The sequence below is a fragment of the Ctenopharyngodon idella genome, chromosome 21 (genome assembly GCF_019924925.1).
Source record: "Ctenopharyngodon idella isolate HZGC_01 chromosome 21, HZGC01, whole genome shotgun sequence".
NCBI lineage: Eukaryota > Metazoa > Chordata > Actinopteri > Cypriniformes > Xenocyprididae > Ctenopharyngodon > Ctenopharyngodon idella.
In genome coordinates this window covers 158,075-180,000 of record NC_067240.1, presented here as the reverse complement: position 1 = coordinate 180,000, position 21,926 = coordinate 158,075, and the positions used below count along the sequence as shown (strand labels likewise).

At 42.2% G+C, this 21,926-nt stretch overlaps 1 protein-coding gene across 4 annotated transcripts; it reads left to right on the top strand.

Annotated features, from left to right (window-relative positions):
• The first annotated feature begins 410 nt into the window (after positions 1-410).
• On the top strand, positions 411-21,154 carry LOC127504009 (ral guanine nucleotide dissociation stimulator). Of its 4 annotated transcripts, none has more exons than XM_051878314.1 (17): positions 413-1,205; positions 9,802-10,106; positions 10,324-10,392; positions 10,599-10,792; positions 10,932-11,053; positions 11,225-11,440; positions 11,522-11,710; positions 11,850-11,927; positions 13,333-13,419; positions 13,865-13,897; positions 13,987-14,108; positions 14,187-14,282; positions 14,644-14,860; positions 16,485-16,559; positions 17,415-17,666; positions 18,983-19,097; positions 19,265-21,154. In XM_051878314.1, the coding sequence occupies exons 1-17, from the start codon at positions 1,122-1,124 to the stop codon at positions 19,438-19,440; spliced, it is 2,430 nt and encodes an 809-aa protein (XP_051734274.1). In that variant the 5' UTR covers positions 413-1,121; the 3' UTR covers positions 19,441-21,154. The 4 variants fall into 4 exon arrangements, with proteins under 4 accessions (XP_051734275.1, XP_051734274.1, XP_051734273.1 ...); XM_051878312.1 differs by lacking the exon at positions 413-1,205 and adding an exon at positions 6,454-7,031; XM_051878315.1 differs by lacking the exon at positions 16,485-16,559 and having other exon boundaries at positions 411-1,205.
• Positions 21,155-21,926: the final 772 nt, after the last annotated feature.

Sequence of the window (21,926 nt, the reverse complement as noted above, 5' to 3'; positions counted from 1 at the left end):
CATCAGTGTTACATACAGTATCCCACAATGCAATGTGCTCGACCTGGTCTGTCATTTCCATCAAATTAAACTGATCATGAGAAATGTTGCCTTGGCAACTAACTGAAATATAATACACTTAAGGATTTTTTTTTTATATATTTGATTTCAAGTATGTTATTTTTGGTTTTAGTTAACTATAATAATCCCGCTAATGGGGTCATGTGGCATTGCTGTCCCGCAGGCAGTTTTTAAGTATACAGTACAGTGATTCTCCATTCCGAACACGGATGTCAGTCGAGCATCTCTGTTTCCATGGAAACTCCTCCTGCAGGCGCGATTCTTTCATTAGCCGTCACGTGATAATGGTCCGCATTAATGCAAATAAAACACACCTGCTGTAACATACATACATAATGTACATCTGATCACAAGTATGTGCAGCAGTATGTTGAACGGGTGTCATCTTCAGCGAGCACACGCCCTCCGCTCCCGCGCGCGCCCCCTTGTCCCGAGCGCGTTCACGCCGCAGACCCACAAACCCACATCAGAATGTGAGCGAGAACTGGATGTGTGTCAAGGACACGAGCGAATAACAACATGAGATTCGTGCCGGAATAAAGGAGGATTTGGATTCGGATCTTCAGCGGGTTCTGGTTCCGATCCGAGCGGCTTCTGCGGGATTCGGGCCCGATTCGGATTCTGCGACCGTTTCTCTCATCTGTGGATTTAAATGGACTCGTGAATGCGATCCGGGTCTGATGTTTATTATGAATGAGACACTGAGATCAGATCGACAAATGCTGGATGGATATATGCAGTAAAATATAAATCTGATGTGGAATCAGATTGATCTTCAGCATCGCCTCCATTTTGAATCTAATTTATTATCATGATTTTATTCGCGATGATGGATTTATTTCCGTCTCCCTGATTTATTCCTATTACTCACGCGTTTGCCGTTATGATGGTTTATATAGATGATAAACGCGGGGATTGATGTCGGATTATTTCACATATTGATCTGATCTGATCCGTTTCTCATTATAATCAAAGAAAGACTCGAAGTGACGAACATTTCCAGTAGATTCGCGCTGGTTCCGATTCGGTTCGGAGATGGCAGAGTGTGATCAGAGCCATGAATGAGGGGTGACACATCTGCCCTGAACACCGATGATGAAGATGAGTCTGAGCTGATGAAGATGATGATGATGCTGGAGACACAGGTATCTCTCTCGCATCACTGGGGTCTGACAATCAGGCTGCTCTTAAAAATAAAGCTTCAATATTGGGATTTATGGTTCCATGAGGATCCTTTAACATCCATGGAATCTTTCCCTTGCACTAAAGGTTCTTTATAGTGGGAAAGGTTCTTTAGATGATTAAAATGTTCTTCACACTAAGAAAAAAATGGTTCTTTTAGGAACTGATCACTGTAAGGTTCTTCTATGGCATCCGTGCGAAAACCCCCTTTTGGATCTTCATTTATAAGTCTGAAAACATGGTTTATTTCTGTTTTATGTATATCTTCATACGTTGATATGGTGTTTATCCCATAAATGTTGTTTATAGCGATAGATTCTATTTACACCGTGTAAAAGTATCAGTTCTTTGCAATAAGAGCAAATAGTAATTAGTTGTTATCTATACTGTATATTGGCAGATACTATTTGCACCTCAGTATTTTTGTACATTAGCAGGATGCAATAATATCAGAGTGTAAATGATTACATTTATTAAAATTATTAAATGGATGCCACCTTATTGGGAGAATAAAAACTCTCCCTACACCTTCCCCTAACCCTACCCAGTAAACACTTTTAATATTATTAAACACTCGGTCGCCGTTTATCTCTATTTTTGTTTTCATTTTTATTGAAAATAAATGTGAGCTTGACAAAAGGCGGATTTGAACCCGTGTCGATTGCGTTAAAATCCAGCACTGCGAGCCTCACTCGCTTCGAACTCCACGCGTCTTGAGTGGGCCAACCAGACTTTGGTAGGCGGAGCTAGTGTAAATAGCATTTGCCAACAAGAGACGCTATTTGCACTTAGTGTAATAAATAGACATTCCGGTTTTTTATGCCCTTCCCTCGCTAAATTCGTTCACTCGGATGTACATCGTTTCTTACGTTGCACGAGTGTCCACTACTGGCAAAACTCTTGCGATGTGTTTAATTGGAACGCAATAAGGCCTTGATCACTGGAATCCGTTATGGAGCTGATTTATTAATTGCCGTTTTCTTCCTTGTGAATTTGTTTTACGCATCATTCTATAGGCCTGTATGTATGCTTGAGCTGTTGGAGAAAATATAAAAAATTACACAAACAAAAATGATAACAATACAATAAACTATAACAGTCAGCTTAAGGTAGCTACAAGTATTATGTGGTTAAATGTCAGAATAGCTTCGATATCATACACTACAGTTGTGTGGGGCAGTGTTGCCGATTCCGCGTGTTTCTTGCGGAATTGGGCTACTTTAATAGCACTATTAAAGCATCCCAATTCCAGGAAAATTAGCATTCCAGCGACCCCAATAACGTGATATTTAGCCCCTGGAATGCTAATTTTACCAGGGGAACCCCACCAAAAAACACGGATTTTACACAGCCTCAGTGTACACAGCTCCGTTGATTCAACTTGATTTGAATCATTTGATTCGATCTGATTCATTCAGTTATTTGATTCATTTATTCTCGGGCAGTGTACGTTGATTCAATTTGATTCGTGGTATGTATGAATGATGTTTTTAAGACTTGCAGAAAAAGATAATGTTGCTCCTGGTGCTTCATATTTTGATGTTCAATGCAGGTGGAAATTAGACTGTGTGTGTGTTTCTCTTTGGACAGATCCATTATGAATGTGTCGTGAAGGTGTGTGAACATTGATTATCTGAGAAAGACCCTCAGTGTGAAGAAGAAACAACAGGGTTATTGTTTTCAGCTCTCGAGCTCATCCTGATGATTCAGAGAGTCGATGTGCTCGTGTCGTCTGGGTTTGGAATCTCTGTGTTTGTGTCAGTCACAGAGTGAAATCGGACACAGGAAGTGTCTGACCCCTTGGGCCCCGCGTGTGTCGACCACAGCTGTGCACTGCACGTGTGCGTGTGTGTGTGTGTGTGTGTGTGTGTGTTCATATTCACCCCAAATGCGACCTCACTGCCTCTCGTTCACAGTGTCCATTAGATCATTTAATAATAGTTTCAGGAGCTGAATCATCATTGTGTCAGCGGTGATCTCTAGCTGAAGTCACATGTGTCCAAACAGCCATCCTGTAGAGAGAGAACTGACACACGTATTAAACTCTCTAATGACAAACTCATGTGAAGTTTGGAATTGTGCAGAAACTGTCACTGACCCTTAAAGAGAGAGTTCACCCAAAAATGATCATTCTGTCCTCATTTACTCTCTCGTTCCAAACCCATAAGACTCTCCTGCATCTTCAAACACAAATGAAGATATTTTTAATGAAATCTGAGAGATTTCTGTCTCTCCATTGAAGTCTATTCACTCAAAACTCTGACGCTGCCACACTTATATGTGAATAAAAGCATAAAAACTAAATCTGTTCATCATATAAAGCAATTGTGTCTCTTCAGGAGACTTGGATTAAACTGCTCCATTCATGTGGATTTGTTTTAGTTGTTTTTTAGGTGAACTAACCCTTTAAGCTGCTTATACGCCCCCTTCAGGAGTAGATGTAGAGCTACAGAGGTGGTTTCTGCATGTTTTTCCTGACAGGAATCCTCACAGCAGCACTTCAGTCTTGTTTTGTGGTGAGTTTTCTGTGTTATCCTGTTTCGGGCCCCATCAGTCTCCGCTTACCGCCATCACCACAATCCATGTTTGGGCTTCGGCCAGCACAGCTGCCACAATCTCCAGATCCTGCTTCACAGTATAGCCTCAGGACAGTGTCATTATAGCCTCAGGATAGTCTCGGTATAATTTCAGTATAGTTTAGGATAGCATCAGTATAATCTCAGGATAGCCTTAGTATAGCCCAGGATTGTCTCAGAATAGTCTCAGTATAATCTTAGGATAGTCTTGGTATGATCTCAGTATAGCCTCAGAATAGTCTCAGTATAGTCTCAGTATAATCTCAGTATAGTCTCAGAATAGTCTCAGTATAATCTCAGTATAGTCTCAGAATAGTCTCAGTATAATCTCAGTATAGTCTTAGTATAATCTCAGTATAATCTCAGTATAGTCTCAGTATAGTCTTAGTATAATCTCAGTATAGTCTCAGTATAGTCTTAGTATAATCTCAGTATAATCTCAGTATAGTCTCAGTATAATCTCAGAATAATCTCAGTATAATCTCAGAATAATCTCAGTATAATCTCAGTATAGTCTCAGAATAGTCTCAGTATAATCTCAGTATAGTCTCAGAATAATCTTAGTATAATCTCAGTATAGTCTCAGAATAATCTTAGTATAATCTCAGTATAGTCTCAGTATAGTCTTAGTATAATCTCAGTATAGTCTCAGTATAGTCTTAGTATAATCTCAGTATAATCTCAGTATAGTCTCAGTATAATCTCAGAATAGTCTCAGTATAATCATAGTATAGTCTCAGAATAGTCAGAATAATCTCAGTATAATCTCAGAATAATCTCAGAATAGTCTCAGTATAATCTCAGAATAGTCTCAGTAAAGTCTCAGTATAATCTCAGTATAGCCTCAGTATAATCTCAGTATAGTTTCAGTATAGTCTTAGTATAATCTCAGTATAATCTCAGGATAGTCTCAGAATAGCCTCATGCAGTTAAACATGTTCAGTCAAATGCAGGTATGTGAGTCCAGTATTAGTTAATTTACCCATGAAACATGAAACCAGTAAGAGAATCAGCAGATGTTGTCTAGATTGACCCGGTCTGTCCTCTCCTGAACAACAGCTCACCACATCAGGTCAACATGTGGAGTTCTGAATCATGATTATGTGCATCTTTAGTTTCTGAGCGCTCTAAAACAGCAGGTGGCGCTGTCACACAGGGAGATTCTCTCATTTCTGAAGTTCTTCATGACAAATGCAGAAAAGCGTCTTCACGGGGTTCAGTGAACTGAAGGAATGTAGATCTGCATTAATCTAGTGCCTACGATTCTCACCGTATCACAGTGGCTAACCCTAGTAAAGACGTGGTCGTGTTAGTGAAATGTTGTGGTTTTCTTTTCACACGTGTGCAGTGTGTTTGAGGCGGTCTGACATGTGAAGGTCAGTTTGATTCATTATCAGTGTTTCTACTGAAGAGCCACATTCACACACACATACAAACACACACACACAAGGACATTCACTATCCTTGTAGGGACTCTCCATAGACGTAATGGTTTTTATACTGTACAAACTGTATATTCTCTCCCCTTACACTAAACCTACCCATCACAGAAAACTTTCTGCATTTTTACATTATTAAACCAATGTTTATTATGTTTTAAAGCCATTTTGTTTTTGGCTGAATGATGCCTGTAAGTTCATTCTGACTTCTTGACTCTCAGTTGGACGCGATGTTCTCAGCTGGTATTTGACAGGTTTAACTGTATCACAGAGGATGTTTTTGAGGAGGGATGACCGTCCTGTACACAGCTTGATCACATGACCACTCATTCATCCTGTGAGTGTGGGTAATACAGCACTGGCACAGGTCAAGGGTCGCGTCACATCTGTGTCCTGTGGGCTGCACTGGGACAGTGAAGCGTGTGTGAGACTTCCTGTCACATGACGCGTCCACCCTACACCTGAGTCGCACTCATGAGTTGTTCAGTTCATTTGAACATGCAGAGAATAAGTCGAGTTGGTTCTGCAACATGTGACCTGTATTTCCTGATGGTTTCTCAGTGTCTGATCTGCTGTCAGTGATGTCATCAGACAGGCATCACATCACTCAGATTGATTAGATCAGCCTGTTTAGATCAGTTTGTTTAATGTTTTCCGTATGCGAATGTGCCTCCCTTAAACATCCAACATTTACTCTAATGAAGTAAAGTCAACATGAAACAGAAGTCTTTTCTTCCCTGTTGTGTCGTATATCCGAGTGAAACGCTTCTCAAACAAGAACAAATGTAGGGCGGGGCTTGATTTTGTCTGTGGGGAATTGATTGGATGGTTGTGGTTTGCTATTGGTGGATCTCATGTGAGTGACAGGTTGCCCCGCCCTCATGATCAGAGAACAGATGAGATGCTGCAAGAGGGAGGAGAAGATATTCTGATTCAAGATTATAAGGAACATTAATTTAAAACGATAATGATAAATCATTTAGAATAAACAATATTCCATAAAAAAACAAGAATTGTCCAGTGTGATTTCATGGTGACTTTAAATGTCAGAACTGATTGTTGTTACTAATAAATCACTCTGTGTGTGTGTGTGTGTGTGTGTGTGTGTGTGTGTGGTTACTGGCAGTGACATCATCTCTGGACTCCGTTTGCTCGTTTAACTCACACCAGATGTGTGACGGAAGTTTCATGAACTCATGAACGCGTTTTGAGAGAGTTTGTACACTTGCGAAGGTTTTTGTCAAGTAAACTCGTTTCTGTCGCTGGTCAAGTTCTCTCTATTCTCTCAAGATGACTGGATCTCTGCAGGTCGTTTCGTGTTTCCTCCAGCAGGCGGCGCTCTGCGGCTCATCAAGCGCAAATCTTTGGTTTGATACTTCGGTCTCCTGAAGCTCCGCCCACTTTTAGACCCTCCTTCTCGTGTTGATTGACATTCTGCTCACCCGTTCTGTTTCTGTGGTTCTGATGTGGGAATGATATCATGATCCCGAGAGGAGAAGAGGCGGAGCCCGAACTCTGTCTCTCTCTCTCTCTCTCATCGTCTCTCAGTCAGTGATGGTTACGGTCGTGTGTAGCTGTAGTTCTGTCGGGTTTCCCGGTACCGATGGTGTTTGTAGCGGGATGTGAGTTCGGCTTCGGTTCCGTCATGTTTGACGCCAGTGTTTGGCGGATCCGGAGCATCCGGGAATCTGTGAGACTCGAGATTCACGACGAGCCGAATCCTGCGGTGCTGAACCGATTCACACATCTGGACCCGGACACACCTCACCTGGAGGTAGAAATAATAAACAATAAAGATATTACTGACCTCGTATATAGGAGACACTCCAGACCTTAATTATAATAAAACAACAGACTGTATTATTATTATTGGATTAGTATTATTATAAGCAATATTGTTTTGAATATTACTAATCTGCAGAAATATTAAATAAACAAATGGATGCCACATAATACACACTTTATCAGTTGTGTACTGTAATATATCAATGCAACTACATATGACAAGTTTTAATTGTTATGCAAACAAATGTCATGTGCTTATATCATGTTATAATACATATATAATATATATATGTAATAAAGGTGTAACTTCATGATTATGCAAGTATAAGAATGGTTACAATTATTTATAAAAACAAATAATGCATTGCACATGCATTTAAATGTTTAATTCCACATTATTAATAGCTTTACAGTGAATTATTAATACAGTAAAAATAAATATGAAGTTTAGATGATATTTGTGATTTCTCTTGACAAATGTTTGATGGTCACATCAACAGAACTCTCTTGTGATGTCTGCAGTCTTCCCAGCATGCACTGCAGTGTGAATCAGTGATATTTGTGCTGTTGTTGGCGTCACTAATAACGTGTTCTGTAATGCTGAGAGTTTCCGTCCGTCTGTTGGTTATCAGTCAGTGTGTGGATCAATACGAAACATTCTCGAGTCGTGCCAATATTGATTATTAAGTTTACATTTTTACAGCTTATGCATTTGCCAGATGCGGACAGTGTTACTTCATTTCAGTCAGGTGACTGAGACAGTAGCCGTGGAGTTTGTTAACTGATCTAATCTGCCACCGCAGACACATGAAGCTTCTGATGATCTGAAAACCTGCAAAACACTGACTGCTCTCTGTGCAAAGCACTCTGGGTAATGTTTGAGCTTTATTTGCCGTGAAGAAACCCGAATCCTGAATGTTCCCTGAAGACTGGTTTATAGATCATATTTAAAGAGGTCAGAGGGATGAATATGAGTTTCTCTCTTTTATTCAGCGTCTGGTATCGGATCAGAAACACGAGTGAGTCTCATGAAGAGTGTGTTTGATGAAACAGTCTAATAACTCCTAGTTGTTCAGGCGATGAACTGACTAGCGTGTGGTTTTGCTCATCCCTAGTTTCTCGAGATGAAAACACACACAGAGACGGTGATTGTGCAACTTGTTTTCTGTTTCAGTTATTGATCGGTGTGAATCACTGATGCTTCCTGAAACACGACACACCTCGTTTCTCTCTCTCTCCCTCGTGCAGCAGATGCTTTTATCCCAAGCGTCTCTCTGTCTGTGATAGGTTGAGTTGTCCTGGAGTTAAACCGGTCTGGTGTAGCAGATCCCGACGCCTCGGGTTTATGAAGCAAAGAAGGCTGTCAGTGACAGACGGAGCCCTTGAGAAATACTTCAGACCTGCTGTGGAAGCTTGTTTCCGCCACAGAATAAAGAATAAAAAATAAAAAATGAATTGCCAATTTTTATCACACAATTCTTTTTTCTTGCAATTTTGAGTTTAGATACTCAGAATTGCAAGGCATAAACTCAGTAGTGTGAGGACAAAGTCAGAATTGTTTGTTTATATATCACAGTTTGGACTTATAGCTTGCAATTGCTCAGAATTAACAGAAAACTCAGAAGTGCAAGAAAATAGTTGACCTTACCTTTTTCCGTAGCAGAAACAAGCTTCCATTGGTTACTTTTTTTAATAAACAACCTATTGAATGTGTGATACGAGCCCTAAACTGGTTTAGATGTGTGTTTATACAGCAAGAGCAAAGATTAACCGACTGAAACCTCCCAACTGTGACCCTGAAACTCCTTTATACTGAAGAGAGAATTAATCCATCTGAGCCGAGCTTGTGCGTTAGAAGCCTTAAAGGGTTAGTTCATCCAAAAATGAAAGTTCTGTAATTAATTACTCACCCTCATGTCGTTCCACACCCGTAAGACCTTCGTTCATCTTCAGAACATAAATTAAGATACTTTTGATGAAATCCGAGAGGTATATGACTCGTCCATAGACAGCAATATAATCAACACTTTCAAGGTCCAGAAAGGTACTAAAGACATCGTTAAAACAGTCATGTGACTGCAGTGGTTCAACCTTAATGTTATGAAGAGACGAGAATACTTTGTGTGTGCAAAAACAAAACAAAAATAACGACTTTATTCAACAATCTCTTCTGTGTCATTCTCATATGTTTACGTCCAGCACTTCCAGGTTCTACCTCAGAACGCAGACTCATTATTGGCCGATTCCTGCATCAGCATCACACGCATGCGTCATGCTGATCACGTGATAAGCTTTGGCCAATACTGAGCCAGCATTCGGACGTAAACACAGAAGCTTTCGCTGTGCTTACTGCGTCACCTGCGTAAGGATGAGAAGAGATTGTTAAATAAAGTCGCTATTTTTGTTTTGTTTTTGTGCACAAAAAGTATTCTCGTCTCTTCATCACATTAAGGTTGAACCACTGCAGTCACATGACTGTTTTAACGATGTCTTTAGTACCTTTCTGGACCTTGAAAGTGTTGATTATATTGCTATCTTTGAACGAGTCATAAACCTCTTGGATTTCATCCAAAATATCTTAATTTGTGTTCAGAAGAAGAACGACGGTCTTACGGGTGTGGAACGACATGAGGGTGAGTGATTAATGACATTATTTTCATTTTTGGGTGAACTAACCCTTTAAACACCCATTGACTGTAGTGAAATGACAGCAGCTGTCGTGTGAACAGTTTTGAAGTCTTCTTCATCTGTGTGTGTAGAATGCGAGTCAGGAGATCGGTGAGGAGGTGGAGGAGGGCGCGGTGTTTAGCATCACGCTGAGGAAGGTCCAGATGTACCAGTCGTCCAGTAAGAGTCAGCGCTGGATGGGTGTGGACTCGGACTCCGGCCTCAGTCTGTACGAGACCTGTAAGCTGCGCACCATTAAAGCCGGAACGCTGGAGCGTCTGGTGGAGTACATGGTGACGGCCTTCAGAGGGAACGACTCCACATATGTCACCATCTTCCTCTGCACTTACAGGACGTTTGCCACCACCAAACAAGTGCTGGACCTTCTGCTCAACAGGTCACTCACACACACACACACACACACACAATATATTCAAAATACTTAATATTCAGTGATATTATTGATCTGACTGCACTGATAAGAACAAACTGAATTGATCTGAATAATGACTCTTGTCTTCTGTAGAGCAGCTTTACTCCTGAAATCGAATTTGTTTAATAATTCATGAATTTTACAACATTTTGATGTGATATGAGCTTGTGTATTCTTACAGATACGCTAAACTGCAGCCGGGCGCAGACGCGCGCAGAATGACCGCTGACGAGCGAACGGAGCTCAGGAAGTACGTGATTCATGTCTGAAACACACACCGCTTCATATGTGCATGTTGGTTCTTTAAAAAATTACATATTTAAATAATGAAGAATTCCTGAAGCTCAGACAGCAGATCGCGGCACTAGGGTTTGATTCTAAGGGAATGTATGAACTGGTCAAATGCGTATCTGTCAAATGCATGAATGTAAATATATTTTCTGCGTGTTTCTGCAGCACCATCTCCTCTATTCTGGGCGCCTGGTTGGATCAGTACTCTGAGGACTTCTGGAAGCCTCCGGAATACAGCTGCCTGAGACGCCTGATCCACTACCTGCAGCTCAACTTCCCGGGATCTGACCTGGAGCGCCGGGCCTGTAACCTCCTGAGCCAGTTCCACCGGAGACTCCAGCAGGAATCGGACCAGGAGGGTTTGTCATCAACAATCAGTGCATCATCTCAACTCTGACAATCAGTTCTAAGCTGAACTAGAATAGACATGTAATACCAGACGTTAGCACCATCTACTGGTAGTAAAGCATCAGCAGAACAGTGTCTTTCTCTCTGCAGTGTTGGATCAGGGCTGCTGTGCGTTCACACTGCTGGAGGAGAATGGATTCGATGAAGATCGACCCGATTTCCTGAGCTTTGACCCCACTGTGGTGGCGGAGCAGTTCACCCTGATGGACGCAGTGAGCAACACACACACACACACACACACAGACAAGAGCATGCTTGAGTTTTACACATCTGATCCTCTGGTCTGTATGTAAAGAGAACTGGAAAAGCTCAGTGTTTCTCATTCTCAGAGAGAGAAAGACTCGTGTTGACGCTGGAAACTTTAACTCTGTGTTGTTGTGCAGGAGCTGTTTAAGCGGGTGGTGCCGTATCACTGTTTGGGAAGCATCTGGTCTCAGAGAGATAAGAAAGGAAAGGAACATCTGGCGCCGACCATCAGAGCCACGGTCAGCCAGTTTAACCGCGTCACCAACTGCGTCATTTCCACCTGTCTGAGCGACCGGACGCTCAAGTTCTCCCAGAGAGCGCGTATCCTGGAGCACTGGATCCAAGTAGCCAGAGTCAGTCTGATCACATGACAAACGCGTCGCTTGTCCGATTGCTTGTTGACTGTTGATTTTAAGATTAGTCTTTTTGCTCAGGAATGTCGGATCTTGAAGAACTTCTCGTCTCTGCGTGCGATTCTGTCGGCGCTGCAGTGCAACCCGGTTCACCGGCTCAAGAAAACATGGGATGAAGTGTCACGAGAAAACATTCGCATCTTCCAGGAGCTGTCGGAGATATTCTCTGATGAGAACAACCACTCACTGAGCCGAGAACTGCTGATAAAGGTACGAGTGCGACACCTGTGTGTGTGTGTGTGTGTGTGTGTGCGCGCACTCGCTGCTTTACCTGACAGATCTCCTTTAGGTGCTATGTTTAAGAAAAAAATAATAAAAACTACTCTTGGGGCTTGTGTCTCTTTGGCAGGAGGGAACATCCAAATTTGCCACTCTGGAGATCAACCCTAAACGGGCCCAGAAAAGACAGCAGCCGCAGAGAGATCTGGTGAGATATTCAGAAACCATAAACATTCATATCTGATTCATAAGTCAAATTTAGCTTGTCTATCCATCTATCTTTGTTTTAATCTTTCTATCTTTTAGTCCATATATATTCACCGATCAGGCATAACATTATGAGCACTGACAGGTGAAGTGAATAACACTGATCGTCTCTTCATCAAGGCACCTGTTAGTGGGTGGATATATTAGGCAGCAAGTGAACATTTTGTCCTCAAAGTTGATGTGTTAGAAGCAGGAAAAATGGGCAAGCGTAAGGATTTGAGGGAGTTTGACAAGGACCAAATTGTGATGGCTAGACGACTGGATCAGAGCATCTCCAGAACTGCAGCTCTTGTGGGGTGTTCCCGGTCTGCAGTGGTCAGTATCTATCAAAAGTGCTCCAAGGAAGGAACAGTGGTGAACCGGCGACAGGGTCATGGGCGGCCGAGGCTCATTGATGCACGTGGGGAGCGAAGGCTGGCCCGTGTGGTCCGATCCAACAGACGAGCAACTGTAGCTCAAATTGCTCAAGAAGTTAATGCTGGTTCTGATAGAAAGGTGTCAGAATACACAGTGCATCAGTTTGTTGCGTATGGAGCTGCATAGCTGCAGACCAGTCAGGGTGCCCATGCTGACCCCTGTCCACCGTCGAAAGAGCCAACAGTGGACACGTGAGCATCAGAACTGGACCACGGAGCAATGGAAGAAGGTGGCCTGGTCTGATGAATCACGTTTTCTTTACATCACGTGGATGACCGGGTGCGTGTGCGTCACTTACCTGGGGAACACATGGCACCAGGATGCACTATGGGAAGAAGGCAAGCCGGTGGAGGCATTGTGATGTTTTGGGCAATGTTCTGCTGAGAAACCTTGGGTCCTGCCATCCATGTGGATGTTACTTTGACACGTACCACCTACCTAAGCATTGTTGCAGACCATGTTCACCCTTTCATGGAAACGGTATTCCATGGTGGCTGTGGCCTCTTTCAGCAGGATAATGCTCCTGCCACAAAGCAAAAATGGTTCAGGAATGGTTTGAGGAGCACAACAACGAGTTTGAGGTGTTGACTTGGCCTCCAAATTTCCCAGATCTCAATCCAATTGAGCATCTGTGGGATGTGCTGAACAAACAAGTCCGATCCATGGAGGCCCCACTTCGCAACTTACAGGACTTACAGGATCTGCTGCTAACATCTACAGATACCACAGCACACCTTCAGGGGTCTAGTGGAGTCCATGCCTCAACGGGTCAGGGCTGATTTGGCAGCAACAGGGGGACCAACACAATATTAGCAAGTTGGTCATAATGTTATGCCTGATCGGTGTAATATATATTTAAATGGCAGCCCGTCTGTCATCAGATGTCGTGTTTTATACTGCTGAACTCACAGAATGATTGTGTGCTTCAGACTGTAATGCAGGGGACGATTCCTTATCTGGGAACTTTCCTCACGGATCTGGTCATGATGGACACAGCCATGAAAGACTATCTGGACGTGAGTATCTGTCTTTCTGTCTCTCTTATAAGTTTAACAGACACACAAATATTGCTCCTCACATCAAGCACACGGGAGACTTTTTCTCTTTTCTCTCATCAACTGTGGAAGCAGCTGTTCATATAAAATAAAATATTTCAAGACTGATTCTTTGTTGTTCCCACTGTACAGAAATCATAGCAGACTATTGACCTTAAAATCAATGTACAAACTGAACCGAACACAATCGTTTTGTGTATATTCGGGAGGTGCTCCTGTTCTTCTTCCAGTGGAGACGTTTATTCTGTCATCCCTCTGTGATGCGTAATGGGTGTGTGACAGACCTCTGCCTAAAGAAGCCGTCAGTCGATGCGTTGCAGTTCAGCTAATGAGACACTAGCTGTTACTACTGAATGTGTTTCAGCTGCAGATGTGGGTAATAACTGATTCTTTCTGTGCATCTCAGGGAGGCCTGATCAACTTTGAGAAGAGAAGGAAGGTACGTCTGAACAGAATGAACGGTTCCTGATGATGAATCTCGTGTCAGTGCCATGTTGTGTTGATCTGTCTCTCTGTCTCCCTCTGTAGGAGTTTGAGGTGATAGCGCAGATTAAGTTGTTACAGTTGGCTTGTAACAATTATAATTTTCGGCGTGTCGCTGGGTTCAGCACGTGGCTTTCCAGTGTGGAGAAGCTCTCAGAGGCGGAGAGGTAAGACGTCGGCATCAGTTTAGATGTGCAGAGATAAACGCACACAAACACTCTTGAATTCTGTTCTGTTTCCTGCAGCTACAGTCAGTCGTGTGAGATCGAGCCGCTCTCTGAATCGGCCTCCAACACGCTGAGAGCCAAGAAGAGCTCAGGAATCATGAAGAGATGGAGCGAGTGAGTGCTGAGCATCACATCGACATATTAGGGCTTTGTTCCCAAGTCTCGTCAGCAGTTTACTTAGACGGCATAATTCCAAACAGTACATTTACATTTATGCATTTGGCAGACGCTTTAATCCAAAGCGACTCACATTGCATTGCATTCCTGTACACAACAAAGTTATGCTGCCTGATTAGTCACCTTGTTTAGGCCAAAATATAAGGCAATCCGAGAATGCATTGCAGCAAGCTCACTAAGAAATGAGACATGTATTCCTTCCATACTGAAGCCTCAATACCTTTCCGCCGATTTTATTCAGATGTGTTTATTGTGCTTGTTGCGGAGCCGGTGTTTATTCTGTGTCTCCTTCTTGAAGTCGGCAGCCGGTGGGTTCGGGTGAGGCTGGTTGCAGCAGTTCTGGCAGCTCCCACTCAAAGTCTTTCGATCAGCTGCGTTTCCCGCCGTGTCTGAGCGGCTCGGTGGGCGACGGCGGCGACTCTCTCAGCGTGACGTCTGCAGGATCGAGCAGCTCTGACGTGGAGGAGGTCAACATTAGCTTCATCTCTGATTCACCAGATGCTCTGGAGAGGAAGGTGAGGACATCTTCTGACTGACGCTTAGTTATCGTCATCTTGTTTATCCTACAGTGTCTCTCCAGATGACAGGGGTGATGTCCTTCAGTCTCTCACTGTGGATTCTATATCTAGATTTACAGATTTGTAGCACATCGCATTTGTAGTGTAATGTCCCAGACAGCAGCTAAAGTATGCCTACTCGCATGTCAATCATGCATTGCCCTAAAACAAGGGTTTTAAACTTTGAGGGCTATTTTTGACTGACCGATGATATCGATGGGCGTTTTCACACCTGGCTCCTTTGGAGGGGTTGTTTCAGAACCTGGCACATTTTCTCCCTTAGTTCAGTTTGTTTAGGCATATATATGAAAATGGCATGGAGCAGTTCTGCTGTGGTGAGAAAGCAAAGCAACCCAACAGACCAATGAACCAAGCTGTATCATAACTCATAATGGTTAATGAGTCACATAAAAAGCAGCAGTGTCTGATTATGTGGGTGAACACATTAGTTATCGCAGTTGAAATCCAAAGACTACCTCTTGAAATGTCCCCTAACCGAGCAAGAATCCTGTCTCGACGAAGCCTTGATTCCCACTCTAATTAATTAGATTCATATACAGATAAAGCTACAATAAACCAGTGGAGTTAACTTGTTAATCTATCTCGATGGAGGACACTATGAGCATCTTACCCAGGGGTGTCCAATCCTGCTCCTGGAGGGCCACTGTCCTGCAGAGTTCAGCTCCAACCCTAATTAAACACACCTGAACCAACTAATCAAGGTTTTACTATAGGCTAGAATCCTCCAAGCAGGTGTGCTGAGGCAAATTGGAGCTAAACTCTGCAGGACAGTGGCACTCCAGGACCGAGTTTGGACACTCCTGATCTTACCAGTGAGAGGACAGTTTAAAGCCCTGGGTATATATATTTTTTTACATGAACGCTAGTGTACACGCACAGTCGAACGCAGAGCCTTGGAAAGTTTGACGCATGCGCAGTTTTGAGCAATCTCTCCACGAGTTACAACCCATGTAAACACTTTTTTGTATTCTTTCATGCTAGAGATGTACAGATGAGGGCACTTTCTAACCTCTTCACACAATCTCTCATCTATATAGGCCTCCATTGTCACTGTAACTTGCATGCGTTCCGGTCTGTTCTGTTTATGCAGGTTTTCTTTGACTACCTTGTGAATCGTCATCCCCAGGGCACGGTTGCCACCTTGTGGATAAACTACTGCAAAAAAATTAAATGCGCATGTGTGACCTGCGCATACAAGTACGCACAGTTACAAAATCCGGCGGTGCGTGTACAGTACGCGCATATTCTTCTGATGACCAAATTCGTGTCACGTGCACTATACGCTGACCCTCATGTACGCGTAAAACGTGAACTATACTTTCGGCTTTACTCGCATGTGACTTGCATAAACACATTTTAGTAATGACGCCTTGTGAAAGCGAACTGAACCAAGAAGAAAATGCAACATTGTATCAATTGAAGTCCCTGTTTCGGAACAAAGGTAGCGATCTACAGGTCTGAAAATGCTCAACGAATCTGTTGTGCGCTCTCTCACATAGAGGGGGCGCTGCGGAGCTCTGCTGTGTCTATTAGTGACTGTAGCTTTACTTCCTTCCTGTAGACCTCCACGCCCTTCGTAAAACATTCCAATTCTACCTTAGGGAAGTGCGGCCCTACAGGAGACCTGATACCCACGGTACTCTCTCTCTCTCTCTATCATCTCATTTCGTCTCTCCGCCCGTCCAGTCATTTCTCTCATCCATTCTGGCCGAGCTCATCATCACTGGCGTTCATTGTGTCAGCGTTTCTGATGTGTGTCTTTGTGTTTGTGATGATTAACTGGTTGCAGATCACTCTAGTTTTGATTTTTTTTTAAATTTTCTTTCTTGAGTGCATCAGGACTCCCGACTAAATACATGACTAAGCCAAACTGACAAACCCAAATGACCTTTTTTAGTTCTCAAATTGCTCTATATACACGCTGTAAAGGTGTGTACCTGTGTTTCCACGCAATCCCAGCACTGGAAAGTGTTTCTAACAATGATTTAAACAAAGTGGAGTGCTACACTGAATTTCACATTGGTTATTGCTGTATTCATAGTGGTTATTTAAACCTCCAACTTGCTTGTGAGATTGAGACTGATTTGTGAAAATGTTTGACTTACTCATCAAAAAGAACCATCTCATAAGAGTCATTTGTTCATGACTCGGCACCATGTTCATTGTTGCATGCAGAGAACAGAGCAAAACAGAATAATGCTGAATAGCAGCACTGCAGGCAACACTGGTAAGCATGTCTTTAACTAACACCTGAACAGATGAAATCTGATGAGACCCCTCTGTTACCAGTTCTAACAAGATTTTAAATGATTGTTGTGCAACCATTGTAGTCACAGTCGGGACTCCTGGTGTTTGTGTGTGTGGTCACCACACGATGGTGTGGGTTTTATCTGGTCTGGAGTCATCAATTCCTCTGTCACTGCTTGAATCAGAACTGATATTAAGAACTCAAGCTGCAAACGTCTTCAATCTCTGTCTGTCTGTCCTTCAGTTTTGGGAGTCTACGTCTCTCTCGTCTCTGGACGCGTCGGGTCTCGGCTCAGGTTCTGGCTCCAGTAGTGCCTCCTCGTCTTCGGTGTCGTCCACACCGGTCACGGCGTCCCGCTCACACAAACGCTCCGTGTCGGGCGTGTCCAGTTACTCGTCTCTCTCTCTGCCGCTTTACAACCAACAGGTGGACGACTGCTGCATCATCAGAGTCAGCATGGACGTAGACAATGGAAACATGTACAAGAGCATACTGGTGAGGAAGAATCATCTAGATCATTTGTTCTCAGCTGGTTTTGTTTCAGGACTCACACAGTAGCAAAACTGTTTATCATATAAAAGTAAACAAGACTTAGAAGAACTACATTAATTACAATGCTTAAAAGTTTGTGAACACTTTTGTTTGTTTTTTGGGGGCCTGATCAGATCTTCATCTAGTCATATAACTATACACAAATAATGCACAGATCTTTGCATTGTTTAATTTATGTATTGACTACAGTGATGCAGGAGCAAATATCTTTATTGGACAAAGTTTGTGAACCTCTAGAGAGAATTATTAGGGTACGTTTTCACGACAACAATGTACTAAACACGGAAAAGTTTTTCCCTTGCATACAGGTGACAACGTCGTCAAAGCGGTCCCCGTTCACACGGATCTGCATAAATGACTAAAAGCGCTGTATTCTGCTGCCAGGCCAGTAGATGGCAATGTCACTTTACAAAGAAACACTACGTGCCTATAGACTGAACACACAATACGCATGTGGATGACGTCACCGTTTTCACAAATTCGCGTTTTTGTAGTTTACAGGGAGACAGTAACTGTATTCAAAAACTTGTTTTCAAAAGTTTGCATTTTCAGGCCCCCAAAACGCCGTTGTCGTGTAAATGAACAGCCAAAATGCATAAAAAAGTTTTCTGTGTTTAGTTGAAAGCAGTGTTGTGTAAACACCACCTCAAAGTTACTGATGTTTCATTGAATCAAGTGTGAATTTATCAGCTGATGTGCGGGACCTTTACTTGCTCAAAACGATCACAACAGACTCTGAAGACAAAGGTTCACATACTTCATTCAGCAAGGACATTCAATTTAGGTTCATTTTGATGAATAAATGAGTGAAAATATATAATGTTTTTGTGTTTTGAGTTTAATTGGACTCTCTTTATCTAGTTAGAGGACTTGGGTGAAGATCTGATTGCAATGTAGGTCCAATTTATGCAGATATTCAGGAAAGTCTCAAGGGTTCACAAACATTATTTTGGAGCCACTGGCTCTAAATGGCTGACTTTTGATCATTTCACACCAAGGTAGTCAGTTTATCCTTGCTAAAAGTGAACGCGTATATCACATGTTCTCATTCTTTGCATCTGCGGCAGACACAAGTGCTGTTCTGTGCTTGTGAAATTTTAGCAGTAAACCAGAACGATAAAAAGATTAGTTAAATTTGAAGTGAGGAATCCCCTCCCTATTAGTCAACTAGCTACAGCTGCTGTTCGTACTTATATTGTTGACACAGACGTAGAGTCCTCTTTAACCAACCTTTAACCTTCTTTGTTTGTCTGTTTCAGGTCACCAGTCAGGATAAGACTCCTGCGGTAGTGAGGAAAGCCATGGTTAAACACAACCTGGACCGTGAGCGAGCCGAGGATTATGAACTGGTTCAGAAAATCAGTGAGGACAAGGGTCAGTCTTCATAAAATACCTATGAATACAGCATAAAACAACTAAAAATGACAGTACCTCCGCTGATTTTTGCCTAGTCATCTTGCTGATCGCTTCAATTTCATCTGATTTTTTGGTTGAAAGTGACCTGATTTTAAAGTAGCTCCTGTTATTCTGTTTCCACACAGAGCTGAAGATTCCTGACAACGCCAATGTTTTTTACGCCATGAACTCCACAGCCAACTATGACTTTGTCTTGAAGAAGAGAGGTTTCCCCAGAGGAGGCCGAACCAAACACGTGGCCAGCTCCACGCTGCCTCGAATGAAACAGAAAGGTCTTAAAATCGCTAAGGGAATCTTCTGAATTTTCAAACTCTTGTTGTGTCAGTACAGCAGCGGCTGAATTTTAGCAGTGGCCTCCGCCTGGACTTCCCAAATACGTCATAAGGGGTTTGGCTGGGACCACGGCAACCTCACAGCAAAACTCTCTCCCTGAGAGGCGATCTGTATGTTTACAGTCATTCCCCAATCTCCCAACCGTTGTCTGTGATGTCACGGAATGCTCTGCTTCTGATGTCAGTGCTTGCCGTCGGAGGACTGAACCAGACAGGAGCATCTGTCGTGCTATGAACTATGGTTCCAGAATGCCACTGTTCTCCTTCACATGATGCTGTGGTCATCTGGCTGATCACATGACAGGAAGAGACCGCACGTGTTCATCAGAATGTTACACGCATCATGTTTTTCCTCGTTACTATCACGGTGGTGCTCAGGCCGATGAATCGTCTCTCTCTGTCTCATGCTTTGATTTCTCACTTTCATTCACACATTCAGAGATGTTAATCGACAGAGGTTGCCGAGTGACTGTCATTGGTTTTGTATGATGTCGTAGTGAACAGTGCATAATGAACAGAATTCCAGCAATTTTTTTAGTATAACAGTGCAGTCGCTCACGGTGACATGAACGTCTCCATCTTGACTTCAGTATCTCATCGAGATCACATGCTACAATGTCTTCAGTCCTATTAGCGGCACTCATTCACGTAAAGTTCCACATGGCATTATCAATCGGTCGCCACCCATCGCCAATTCCTGTTGAAAATGAATGACTTCCGGTTGCTTTGTCTCTGCGCATTGATGCGTGAAAGCCTCTTCTGCAGTGTGCTGCGTTTTTTGTCCCCGATGCTAATTTTTGACCTTGGCATTTGAAATAAAGATGAGGATTTGAGTTTTTTTTGTTGGTGTTGCGGTCATGATGAACCTGCACTGAGAAGAGAGAAACGACATGAAATATGAATCTGCACACAAAAAGAGAAATTAACATGAATTGTAATGAGAGTATGTTTTGTTTTACCTGTAGTTCAGTGATGGTTCTTGACTGGATGCACACGCTACACAATCTGGGTGACACGGACCTGCCATATTTCCAGAACCCAGATCCTTTATACGTGACTGTACGAGTGTGTGTGTGTGTGCATGTGCTTGCTATGTTTTATTGTCTTTGTATGTGTGTTCATGTCTTGTGTTTTATGACGACAAAACCAAAAGGGCCAAAGATCTCTGCGCTTTTTTAAAGCGTCTCAGTCCAGTGAGATCAGCACTGCCTGTTCAGGAAAATCAACCATTTGCCAAGATCTCTCAGATCGGATCGGAATACCGCAGATATCTGGTGCCATTTCTTTTTCAATGTCAAGAAATATTTAAGAAAAACAAAAAAGAAAGACTCACACACTCTGGTTTTGTATGTTCTTTTTTGTAATTTTTGTACAATATGAATTGTCCTTTGTACTTTTGCCTTTCATTTTGTTTGTGCGCGTGTGTATGTGTATTTATTGATTTGTAAATACTTTTTGTAGCATTGTACATTTAGTTTCTTCTCCCATGTAATTATAAATTAATATGTAAATATGAATATATCTATGCGAAGTTTATACCACTGCAAATAAGGGATTGTGTTTCTTTCAGCTTCTGTTTGTCGTCTTTTTTCATGGTTTAAATTTGATATTGTTTTTTTCTTTATGATGCACTGTTTCTAATATTGGAGAAAATAACTAATAAACACATGCAGTGCGATTCGATCATAGTCTTCCTTTGTTTTGCTTATCTTGCTGTAGTTCATATAGTCTAATGAAGAAAAAGACTTGAATGCAGAAAAAACTGCACTAATGTGGTCAGCAGGTGGCGTTATGGTGATGGCTTTGAGCTCTGTAGTTACGAAAATGCTGCTGAGATGTTGGAAAGACTCTCGGGATCTAAAGAAATTGTAGATGACACTCCTCATCTACAAGTGACCACGTGACGTCTGTTAATTAAGCTGCAAAAAGCACTACGAATGCACCATTAATTGGGTCTTATGTTCCAAGTCTTCTGAAGACACATAGAAAGAAAATGAAATAATTGTTCTATAATTTCCCCTCCAATAAAGTGCTGAAAAATAAAGCGCTGTTCTGCATTTAGAATAAAAATAGCATCGACGTGTAATCAAACACGACACTTGAATGGAGAATGACATTTCCGAGCTTCATCATGGTGAAAACTATCTTATGAAATCAGAACACATGGAATATAGATATACCAGTGCTCTTAACTATTGTTGTATGAGCTTCACACAGACTGTTGCTTTTTACTGCAAACAAACCGGCATGTGAAAATATATAATAAAAACAAGCAATTCAAATATCCGCTATTAAAATACACTGTGATTAAAGAGCAAATGCTAAATGATCATGTACATTCCTTTGAGAAAATTTGAGTTATTGAACATTATGAAAGATTTTTAAAAGTAAAGTAAAAACCTGTCAGACGCGATGACCGAATCTTTCTTCTACAATAATTATACTGCTTCACACC

Bases quoted from the DNA above. Each gene is read 5' to 3' on its own strand.
- LOC127504009 (XM_051878312.1), top strand. From the start codon at position 6,861: ATGGTGTTTGTAGCGGGATGTGAGTTCGGCTTCGGTTCCGTCATGTTT. The intron at 11,441-11,521 runs GTCAGTCTGATC...CTTTTTGCTCAG, and splicing joins ACTGGATCCAAGTAGCCAGA to GAATGTCGGATCTTGAAGAA. The intron at 16,560-17,414 runs GTACTCTCTCTC...TCTGTCCTTCAG, and splicing joins CAGGAGACCTGATACCCACG to TTTTGGGAGTCTACGTCTCT.